General features: G+C 45.7%; 1 protein-coding gene and 1 long non-coding RNA gene across 3 annotated transcripts in view; one reads left to right on the top strand and one right to left on the bottom strand.

Moving 5' to 3' along the window:
- The window catches only part of LOC137563415 (uncharacterized), a 33,827-nt gene that overhangs the window by 4,059 nt on the left and 17,662 nt on the right, over positions 1-12,106 (top strand). The gene's annotated exons all lie outside the window — the stretch shown is intronic.
- The window catches only part of LOC137563414 (protein KTI12 homolog), a 53,853-nt gene continuing 49,724 nt past the window's right edge, over positions 7,978-12,106 (bottom strand). For both annotated transcript variants that reach the window (XM_068275828.1, XM_068275829.1), the window contains exons 9-10: positions 10,529-10,597; positions 7,978-8,288 (exon numbers count right to left, since the gene is read on the bottom strand). In XM_068275828.1, the coding sequence (XP_068131929.1) occupies positions 8,145-8,288; positions 10,529-10,597 (213 nt within the window). In that variant the 3' untranslated portion in view covers positions 7,978-8,144. The remainder of the gene's footprint in view (positions 8,289-10,528; positions 10,598-12,106) is intronic.

Here is a 12,106-nt window from a genome sequence, read left to right as displayed (position 1 = left end):
ACCAGAGACGAAGACTGCCTAAAAAATAAAAAAAGATGTTATTCATACCTGGGGCTTCCTCCAGCCCCATAAGCCTGGATCGCTCCCACGCTGCCGTCCTCTTTTGCCTTTATCGCCAGCACCGGATCCCGTCACTTTCGGCGGACGCAACCAGTCTTTCGCATGCACAGGGGCTCCCTCCGGCTCTGTACGCATGCGCAGTACGGAGGGAGCATCAACTAGCTAGACTGGCCGAAATGACAGGACCCGGTACCGGCGGACAGAGGCACCAGGGAAAGGCAGCGTGGGGGTGATCCAGGCTTATGGGGCTGGAGGAAGCCCCATGTATGTATAAATATGTTATATTCTTATCTCTGGTTCTCTGTAAAGTTGATGGGAATCGAAAAAAAACTGATACCTAAGGAGAGGGAAGGCTCTGGGTCCTAGTATAGAGCCTGCCCTTCCCACTCCTCTCACAGTCCCTACATTTCAGCACTGAGTCCCCAAGTAGCAGTACTCAACCAATCGTTGGAATATTGCACTCTGCTGCTGCAGGAGGCTTCAGAAGTCTTTGGGAACCCAAGTGTTACCTAGGACGGCTGCTCCTTACTGTGCATGTGCGAGCACACTGTCGTGCTCACACATGCGCATTACAGAGCCGCCAGTCTTCGGTAGGACTCCGGCTCCTGAAGACTTCTAAAGCCTTCAGCGGCTGGGGATTCAAATGGAGGAGCTGCCGCTGGAAAGAGTGGCCCATGCGGTAAGGCTATGGGACCCATAGCATTCCCTCTCCTTAGGCAAGAATCCGTCTTGTTTTTATACCTATTAGTTTTAAAGTGTACCTGAGATGGGACTACAGGGTATATTTATATTTACCTGGGGCTGGGGCTTCCTCCAACTCCATGAGGTGCATGGGCTCCCTCGCCATCCTCTCTGGTCCTTCTATTGTCTTCAAACTCCCCTCCTCCCCGGGAAACCTGGCCAGTTGTGTGCTCCTGTGTGCCTGGGAGTTTTCTGCGGGAGCGTGACAGGGGATACATGTGGCCAAGCCACACATGCACACTAGAGCGCGGCCAGCCGGATTACCGGGGAGATTCGAAAATGATGGCAAGGGAGCTCACGCACCTCATGGGGCTGGAGGAAACCCCAGGTAAGTATAAATACGACCTGTAGTCCCATCTCAGGTATCCTTTAAAGTGTAACCGAGCCAAAGCTCGGGTACAAAATTAGATACTTGCCTAAAGAGAGGGAAGCGCAAGCCTGCCCAGTAAACCAGAGCCAAGGGCCTCATCCTACTGTATATGCATGGCCACACTGCAAGACGAGGAGCCGGAGGGAAGCCGCACACAGCGACGGGACAGCAGAGTACAGAGGAAAGCCTCAATAGGACCCTGAGGTTTCCCTCTCTTAAAGAGAACCCGAGGTCAATCTTGGGGGGGGGGGCAGAAGGGACACAGAGCCATGTTCTCTGCTTAATGACATGACTCTGTGTCCCCAACCGCTGCTCTCTTCCCCCCACCACCACGCTATAGCCCACCGAGTTTAGCAACAAGATTTGACACTAACTCAGAGATAAACAGAGGGGAGAGGAATTCCCTGTTTAAAACGCCCACCAGGGGCGTTCTTCAGAGCCGGGACAAGGTCCTCCAGCACCCAAGGCTGAGACACCAAAGTGCGCCACTCCATCCCTGCCACCCCAGCCATCACACACTGATTGCTATTAGACTAAGAGGCGCCACAGGGCCCACAACCTCCCCAACACCTTAACCTATTTTGGTTCCTAGACGTAGTTTCTACGTCCAGGAACCATGCGCGCTACCGCACGCTCCCGCGGCCGATCGCGCGCGTGCACGCGCACTCCCGGCCGCGGATTCGGTAGCCACGGAATCAATGTATCGGGCTATGGTGCCCGATCACCGATTCCTCTCCCCCGCTGAAAAAGCGACAGCTTCTCTTGGAAGCTGTGCTTTTTCTGGCCGTTCCCCCCCCGATGAGTCACTCTAAGCGTGTGTTACGCTTAGTGTGACGTCATGTAAACAAACTCATGGCCGCCATCATGTTGCCAAAAAGTAAAACTACAACTAAAATTTAAAAAAATGAAAAATAACACACAATTACATTATAAAACTACTTTACATCCCACCCTCCCAAAAATAACCAAATAAAATGTTTAATATAAAAAAAAAAAAACCATTACAATAAAAAAAAAAAAACATGTAAATATTTACCTAAGGGTCTAAACTTTTTAAATATCAATGTAAAGATGAAATATTTCTATATTTTTTTTATTTTAAACTTGCAAATAGTGATAGATGCAAAACGGAAAAAATGCACCTTTATTTCCAAATAAAATATTGTCGCCATACATTGTGATAGGGACATAATTTTAACGGTGTAATAACCGGGACATATGGGCAAATACAATACGTGAGTTTTAATTATGGAGGCATGTATTATTTTAAAACCATAATGGCTGAAAACTGAGAAATAATGATTTTTTCCGTTTTTTTCTTATTCTTCCTGTTAAAATGCATTTACAGTAAAGTGGCTCTTAGCAAAATGTACCCCCCAAAGAAAGCCTAATTGGTGGCGGAAAAAACAAGATATAGATCAGTTCATTGTGATAAGTAGTGATAAAGTTATAGGCTAATGAATGGGAGGTGAACATTTCTCAAGTGAAAACGACGGAACGCGAATGGGTTAATATCTAGTTATATGGCTTGCCATGTCATGTATCCCCTTTTCTTATTTCTTTATGCTTCAAACACAATTAGGAATGACAGCTGAATGAATTCTTCGCCCCCTCCTACACTGCGCCCTGAAGCTGGAGCCTCTCCAGCCTATGCCTCGGCCCCGCCCTGGCGTTCTTACAGGATCCCTTGCAGCACCTCCTGCCGCTCCCCCACATGCTATGAGAGACAACACAGTCTCTCAGTGCAGCGTCATAACCCAGGGGTCACGTAAGTGAAAGTGGGCTATGGCAGCCCACGGGAGTGGTGGTTTTTGCGGCTACCTGATCAGCTCTCATCAGGTAGCCTATTTTTTTTTTTGAGCTGACCTCGGGCTCTCTTTAAAGTGAGTATCTGATTTTGATCCAGAGCTTCAGCTCGGAATCGCTTTGAGGCCTCTTTCACAGTGCGACGTTAAAGTCACATGTTAGAAAATGTTTCAACGCAGACTAACACACAGCAATACTAAGTCTGTACGATATTCACAGTGCACACGTTGCGTTTGTGTGTAACATGTAGCGTTATTAGAAAGTGCTGCATGCTGTGCGTTATACACGTTATTAGCTGCGTTAGACTGTTTGCACATGCTCAGTAATGACTTGGAAGCATACTTTTCATTGCCTGTATGCTCTACAGTATGCGACGATAACGGGGCATTGCGATGTAATTTGCGTTGCGACCTTGACGTCGCATCAAAAACGCAACGTCCTACTGTGAAAGAGGTATACATCTGGCAAATTAAAAAATAAAAGTTTCACTCACCTGGGGCTTCTTCCAGAGCAGATTGTCCAAATGATAGCGCTATTATGGAAGAACCATAAAAAAACGCCTGCAAAACCGCTCTGATCTAGCGTTTTTCAGAGCGGATCTCCACTTTCCTATACTTTACATTGAGGCAGAAACGCCTCAGAAATCTCAAAAATGCTGCCGGACCCGAATTTGCGTTTGGGGTAAAAACGAGCCGCTCTGGTGTGCACCATTCCATTCCAATACATTAGCCAAACGGTTTTCCCCCAGAAAGCGTTTTAAAAACCGCTCAGAACCAGTCTTGGTGTGCACCAGCCCTCTGACAGCAAGGGGAGGGGGAAAAGGCAGGAAGGAGAGACAAACTGTGGCCCATATGCAATTCTCGGTGATATTTTTACACCTTCTCATAAAATGACTTGAACCACCAGCAAACAAGAAAATACTCAAAATAATTTTGAAAGCACTTTTTCACCAACTTTTAGGTACTTTTTTGCAATTATAAAATGCATAAAAGTTATTTTACATAGAAAGTGGAAATTATCTCCTAGTAGAGAACGTTAATTGCATATGGGCCTGTGTGTGTAATTCCTTATCTTAGTAGCTAAGTATTGCTGCAGACAAAAGCTTGTACACAGGAAGTTTTGACCAGGATATACCATTTATTGGCTAATTAAAAAAAAAAAAAGCAGTAGGCCTTGTTTACATTATAGGCGGTTTTGTTAAATTTTAAGCGCAGGCGATTTTCAAAATCGCCCTGAAAGCGCTTGTGCAATGATTCTCTATGAGAGAGTTCATATCAGAGTAGTTTGTTTGCGATCCGCTTTGAAAAGCGGTGCTTGGGCCATTTTTGAGGAGATTTGCCTCAATGGAAGGTATAGGAAAAACGCTCACAAAATCGCTTTGGCAAGCGATTGTGTGAGCTGTTTTTTTAAAAAAATACATTGTATTTATTTTTTCTGAATTTTTTTCCTGGTCAAAAGTCTCTGCAAAACAACAACAACAACAACAAATAACATTTGTAAAGCGCTTTTCTCCCGTGGGACTCAAAGCGCATAAGCATGGCTCCGACCATCGTGGTACAGAGGAAGAATTTTATAAATCTGGAAATGCCAGGCTAAACAGGTGGCTTTTCAGTCTGGATTTGAATAGCTCCAGGGATGGTGCTGTCTTTACTGGATGTGGTAGGGAGTTCCAAAGAGTAGGGGCAGCATGACAGAAGGCTCTGTCTCCAGATTTTTTGAGGTGCACTCTGGGAGTGACCAAGTTTATAGAACTTGCTGATCTGAGGTTGTGAGAGGTGTGGTGCAGCTTCAGCAAGTCCTTCATGTATCCAGGGCCCAGATTGTGCAGGGATTTGAATGTCAGCAGTCCAATCTTGAAGAGTATTCTCCATTCTACTGGTAGCCAGTGCAGTGAGCGAAGGATCGGTGTAATGTGACAGTGGCGAGGCTGGTTTGTTAGCAATCTGGCAGCAGCATTCTGCACTAATTGCAGGCGACGCAGGTCTTTTTTGGGGAGGCCAGCATAAAGGGCATTGCAGTAGTCCAGCCGTGATGTGATGAAGGCGTGGACTAGGGTTTGAAGATCCTCTGGGGGAATCAGATGTTTAATCTTTGCAATGTTCTTCAGATGAAAGAAGGAAAATTTAACTACAGATGAAATTTGGTTTCTGAAACTCAATTCCCCATCGATTAGTACGCCAAGGCTGCGCACAAGGTTGGAGCTGTTTATGTCTGAATTCCCAATCCTGATTGGTGTTGCTTTAGGATAGAGCTGTTTTGATGGCGAGCACTGGCTTTAGACAAACAGGACCTCAGTTTTGTCAGCATTCAGTTTCAACCAGTTATCATTCATCCATGCCTGAAGCTCAGCTAAGCAAGAGTTTATTTTTGGGGTAGGGTCTGTTCCACCAGGTTTGAAGGACAGGTATAGCTGTGTGTCATCGGCGTAGCAGTGGTACGTCAGGCCATGTCGTTGGATAAGTGTACCGAGTGGCAACATGTAGATTGCAAACAGCAGAGGGGATAGGATTGATCCTTGTGGCACTCCGAATTGTAGAGGTGCAGGTTTGGACAACCAAACCGCAAAAGCGCCTTCAAAAACTAGCGAACTTGCAGAAAATGCCGGAAACCGCTTAAAAAAAAACACGCGGAAAAAAAAAAGCCCACCGCGCCGGACACACGAGCCGAACGCAATGTGAACAAGGCCTAGGCCCTTGGTAAGTTAAACTGGAAACCTAAGTGAGGACTTCTTTGCACTGCAAGCCGTGGCTTCCGTTAGGCTGCCTAGCCTCAGCCCAAATCCCTAAAGCTGCGCTAGGCACAGCTATAGTGGTTCGGCAGCATGCCATCCAGATTCGCACCGAAGTGTGATCTGGAAGGCAAGCCGCTAGAAAGACAGGCGGTTCCCTGTGCAGCTCACAAGTGAGGGAAACGCTGCAGATTTGGCCCAGATTCAGGCTCAGTGGAAATAGTCCCTTACACTTTAGGTTTCCTTTAATGGTCTTCCAATGCGAATAACAAAATCTATTTTTACTCACCCGGGGCTTCTTCCAGCCCCAAGCAGCAGTCTCAGTCCCTCACCGCAGCTCCGGTGGTCCTCTGTGCCCCTGCTGGCCGCCCGCAACGATGGCGACCATCTTCTGCACCTGCGCGGGCACTCGTGCCAGCGCGTCCACGTCATCCAGCGAGTACTGTGCCTGCGCAGAACTACTGCGCAGGCGTAGTAAGCCCGCACATCCACGTCATCTGGTGCATACTCCCCCTGTACAGTAGTTGTGAGCAGGCGCAGTACACGCCACATGATGTGGATGCGCTGGCACGTGCAGAAGCTGCCATATTTATTTCCTTTTAAACAATACAAGTAGTGTCTGAACCACACCAGAAACAAGCATGCAGCTAATCATGTCAGATCTGACAATAATGTCAGAAACACCTGATCTGCTGCATGCGTGTACAGGGTCTATGGCTAAAGGTATTAGAGGCAGAGGATTAGCAGGACAGACAACTGGTCTAAATTAGCCAGAAATACTTTCCTGTACCTTCAAAAAAATGTTCCCACCCCAATATCCTTAGTAAATTAATGTCCTACGCCAATAACCTCTATCTTGCTACCTTGATTGAAGATCTCCGATGACCTGCGCAACCACTGCCACACACCACTGGTCCCCGCGCAGCTCTAGCTATACTTAGTATAGGTAGAGCCAAAGCATCTTTGAATTTCACTCCAAGGCTCCCCATTGGTCTATTAACAGACCAATGTGGAGCCTTGGATCCAAATTGAAAGGTGCTTTAGCTCTGCTATACTAAGTATAGCAAACCTGCGTCTCTGTACTCTGCGGCTCCCGGCTCTGCCCTCCTCCCCGCCCACTGCACCTAAAAGCGCCCATCTGAGCGGTCACCCTGGAACACCCATAGTTCCCTGATATGTTATGGGTGCTCCAGGGTGACAGCATAGGTGGGCGCTATAGGTGCAGTGGGCGGGCAGCAGAGCCAAGCCTGGAGCCGTGGAGGACAGAGACGCAGCTTTGCTATACTCAGGGTGCAGTTAATTGCAGCTGTAATTAATATTTATTACACAGTAGTAGAGAGCAAAAAAAATTTCTCATCAGTAGGATGACAGGGCACTGTGCTTCAAACAGAGAAGTCACACATGCTCAACTTCACACCCTGATGCTGGCTAAGGGCAGTGAGGAGGGAGGCGTGTTAACATGGCAGCTCCTACAGGTATTTGAAATCAGGAGAAACTGCAGGAAAATAAAGGTAAAATAATACAGGGCACTGCTCCAGATTGCCATTAAGATACTCTGGGTGAAGCATTGTGTCTGCCACCGATTTTAAACTTTGTTTGGTATTTGCTGCAAAGATCCCTTTAAAGGAAACCTGAATCGGGGGAATAAAGTTCAGTTGTACATATCTTGGGCTTCTTCCAGCCCTCCATAGTATCTGATGTCCCTCAGAGTCCTCTGGATTCTATTCCTTTGTTCTGCTGTCACCCCAACTAAAGTCCACGACCTATGGCGCAGTTGCAGTTTTCACTGCCGGGAGATTTCTGCACATGTGCAGTTGTAAAGAACTGTAACTGTGCGAGTCGGCCAGTTGCGGATTTTAGTTAGGGTGACAGCAGCACAACAGAGGGGACCCATAGGACTCTGATGGACCTTAAATACTGCGGAGGGCTGGAAAAAGCCCCAGGTAGAACTAAGTAATTCTACTTACCAGGGGTAGGTAGGTAGTAGAATTTTCCCTCCCACTTCAGCTCTCCTTTAACGTAGTAGAGGGAAGCGTCGGGAATCTGTATAGACCAGAGGCTTCCACCATGTTCCTCGAGCCTAGCGCTGGGACCCTCTAAGGATATCCAACATGGTCTAATCAGATATGATACTGTGGCTGTGCTCTCGTCAGTGTACTAGTGCAGCCATGCTGTCCATGCGCAAAAACCGGTCAGCACCTGCCCTGCAGCACAAATCCCCTTGTGCAGGGTTTCCTTAGTGCTATCCTGATCAGTGAGCAAATTCAACATATTGAGAAATTAAATATTTTATTTCAGAACACTTTGCTTCATTAAAAGCATAAAAATAAAGAAACAGTCTTTCCAGGGAGTCTGTCCTCTTTCGATCTGCAGGGGAATGGAAAGCTGTAGCAGACAACTGTATCTCCTCAGTAAACCCATCTCCTGGTGACTGTGCTATCAGCAAATGCTTTGGTTTAGATATTGCACAAACATATTTGCAAGCTGTGAAATGTTTTCATTGGGATGCAGCTTGGTATAACTAATAAACTGTTGGCGAAGCCTCCTCAGCTCCGACATAGTCAAGATCCGGGGTAACTGCATGTATGCTTATTAAGGAAAACAAATCAAATAGCAATAAAATACACAACTAGACCTCAAAAACTTTTGTTGTTCTTTTTTAGTACATCATGGACATAAACACTCACATAACAGAAGGTCTATTGTAAATGGTGATAGAAACCTTGCCAACAACTGGATATTCTTAACACTTCGGTAATGTCAGATTTCTACTAGATACTGTAAGTGGCAGCAACATAGGAGAAAAGTCATTTATGACTCATTTTACTCAGGAAGAAACGTTCTTCTTAATTGTGTAGGTTTACATATATTTTAAATTTTACGATTTTCGCGACAGAGGTCCTTTAAATGGACGCCACATAGACTGCAATGTCAATTGCTTTTATAGCAGCACCCAGGATACAATTTAAGGACTGGTAGCGCCGATGATGCTAGTTTTTAGGCAGCACAGATATTGCTGAAGGGGGTTCTAGCAGCAAAGGCAACGCAAGTACGGTGAATACTGTGGCAGGCAGGTCCGGTAAGGGTTAGCCAGCGATAGAGGGAAATTTAGTGTAAGAATAGGGTCGGTTTGTCAATAGTAAAATATTAATAGAAATTACAGATGTTCTACTATCGCAGTGTTTCTCAAACCTATCCTCGTGACTCCCCAACGGTACACGTTTTGTTGGCGACCTCACCTATGTGCAGGTGGGGTAATTAGTGTCTCAGCTGGGTGGATTCCATGTAGCTGGGAAACTAATTACCCCACCTGTGCATAGGCGAGGTTGCCTGCAAACCATACACCATTGGGTAGTCATGAGGACAGGTTTGAGAAACACTGTACGATCGTATTACCCATTGCCCATTAGTACAATATCAGTAATTTTACTGATAGTCTATCAACAGCTATCCCCAGTGTCCAAATTACTGCAGCACCTTTGTTAAATGGATGGCATAAGACCTGCCTGAATGAGATTACAATTTCATTAGGTTTAACAAGTATTGAATAGAGTAGTTGCCTGAATTGAAGGTTGTTATTTGCTTGGTCAGAGCTCTAGGAGTCGGAACAATTTCAGGTACCTGGAGTCGGATGATTTTTATACCAACTCAAGAGCTTTGGCAAGTATTAGACTAAGTCGGAGTAGAGGAGTCAGAGCAATTTTGGGTACCTGGAGTTGGAATCAGTGGTTTCTAAAACTGAGGAGTCGGGTGATTTTTGTACTGACTTGGTAACAAACATTGGTTGGATAAAAACTTTTGGATATGTGGATTTCGAGGCTAGTTTCACAAATGGTGCGGTGCAATTGTCCTGCATCAGGAGAGCCCAGGGCAGGACAATCATTATCCTGTGCATGTTGCTCTATGGTACCATTACCCCGTGCACATTGCCCTGTGGCAGAGTGCGCTGGCAGAGTAATATTCATAGCTCCACCTCACAAAGTGACAGGCTTCCTGCTGGACAAGAAGTGCGTCACTGTTTTTCGGCCAATCGGTGCATGCGAGCCCCACCGCAACAATACTAATAGATTGTTGCAGTGCCATAGACTCCAGTGCAAATGCCTGCCACGTGGTACTACTTGTCCCACTCAGCAATTGCACTGCAGAGTCTGCATCACCTCTGCTGCACGGTGATGCACTGCACATAGTGTGTCATGTCTCATTGAGACTAATGGCCACTGTGACAGGAGAGCAGCGGGGGAGTCTGCCCTAACGTGATGCAGTAAGTGTGAAAGTAGCCTAAAGGTGTTGGAGACTAATCCACCGAAGCCTTAGTTCACATACATCATGCAGATTTGCACTAATGGGTTGACAGTCAGTGTTCATGTTGAGTTATTAACGTCACTTTGCCGATGTACAAAACGGTCTGCAGAGCTTGGATAGGTGCAGGAAGCCAATACCTCTATTTCATCCAACAGACATTAGGATACAAACAACAGCCGCAGAAACAACTTGGACAGAGGGCCAATGGAGCGGCACCAAGGTAACCGGTGAGGACATTGCTCTTGGACATCACTTGAGCGACTTCAGGGCCCGCTTTACAAATGCTGGATTCTAGGCAGAGGCGGCCGTCATAGGCCGCGGCGGCAGTTACATCTTGCATGTGTACGGGGCTTACATTTCAACTTTAAGTTGTGCTATTTCTAATTCAGGGTTTACATTTATTTTTAAATGATTACATTCTGTGTTTTTTACACAGGCTGTAGAGGAATCAGATTATCAGTGGCTCCATTCTGGAGCAGAGATGTTCATGAATATGCATTCACTGCTATGTCAAAGGATATTTTTTCACTGGCCCCTGGCACTGCAACGATGTCTCCAGGAACGCTTGTCTTCTGAGCTTGCAATACAGCCTGTAAAAACAAATACATTTATTTTCTTACACAGACAATATAACTGTACGTAAAGCCAGTGAGGTTTAGGGAAAGGAAAGTCAGATACTTGCCTCCTCCAGAGGTTTGCTCCATTCTCATCCACCAAGCCTTTTCTAGAGCATAAACCACTGAAACACGGGCAAACTGGGTCAATTTGTAAAGCATTAACACAGAGGCAACAACAGGAGTGTTTTCGCACAACCGTGTAAACAATGTGTGCTAGGTCACAAGAAACTGCTCAATAGATAAGGGAGGGGAAATGACCATATACAGCACCACAAGCAATTGTATAAAGGTAAATCAATCAAAACACTATATAGTCATAAAAACAATTAAAAACAACCCCTGCTGATTGGTCATCCTCAATAATGAATAATAATCACCAATATAGGGTAATAATAGAAGTGAAATATAAGTTTATATAATCATATAATCATATGAGGTGCTCAATGTTTGAGCAACCACAATGATAGAACCCGGGTTCAAATAGACTCAATAAACATAAGTGCAATGTGCAAAAACAGTGATTATGGCACAGGTTATACCATGCAAACAACCATAAATATTAACAGTAATAAATAAAGTGCATAGTGTATGGAGGAAACATGTGAGATGCAAAAAGTGCTGAGTATGATGCTGGAACTGCGAGAGCATGTGCAGGGAGGAGAGCGCTTACGTGACCCAGGAGGATGAATGAGAGGAGACCAGCAAGGAGGGATGCCCCCGGCAGACGACTCAACCGGTATCGCGGCAGTCACACCGCTTTATCATCCCCCTCTCTTGATAAAGCGGCGTGACTGCCGCGATACCGGTTGAGTCGTCTGCCGGGGGCATCCCTCCTTGCTGGTCTCCTCTCATTCATCCTCCTGGGTCACGTAAGCGCTCTCCTCCCTGCACATGCTCTCGCAGTTCCAGCATCATACTCAGCACTTTTTGCATCTCACATGTTTCCTCCATACACTATGCACTTTATTTATTACTGTTAATATTTATGGTTGTTTGCATGGTATAACCTGTGCCATAATCACTGTTTTTGCACATTGCACTTATGTTTATTGAGTCTATTTGAACCCGGGTTCTATCATTGTGGTTGCTCAAACATTGAGCACCTCATATGATTATATGATTATATAAACCTATATTTCACTTCTATTATTACCCTATATTGGTGATTATTATTCATTATTGAGGATGACCAATCAGCAGGGGTTGTTTTTAATTGTTTTTATGACTATATAGTGTTTTGATATTCAATAAATTTTGATTTACCTTTATACAATTGCTTGTGGTGCTGTATATGGTCATTTCCCCTCCCTTATCAATTAACACAGAGGCGCCGAGTAAAAACGATTAAAAGCTGTTTAAAGAGACTCCTAAATCTCGCTTCAGAGCTCATAGTTAGCAGGGGCATGTGTGCCCCTGCTAAAACGCCGCTATCCCGCGGCTTAACGGGTCCCTTCACCCCCAAACCCACCCCCGCAAACCTCG

Source organism: Hyperolius riggenbachi, chromosome 3, assembly GCF_040937935.1.
Source record: "Hyperolius riggenbachi isolate aHypRig1 chromosome 3, aHypRig1.pri, whole genome shotgun sequence".
NCBI classification, from domain to species: Eukaryota; Metazoa; Chordata; class Amphibia; order Anura; family Hyperoliidae; genus Hyperolius; species Hyperolius riggenbachi.
This window is presented reverse-complemented; position numbering and strand designations above follow the sequence as displayed.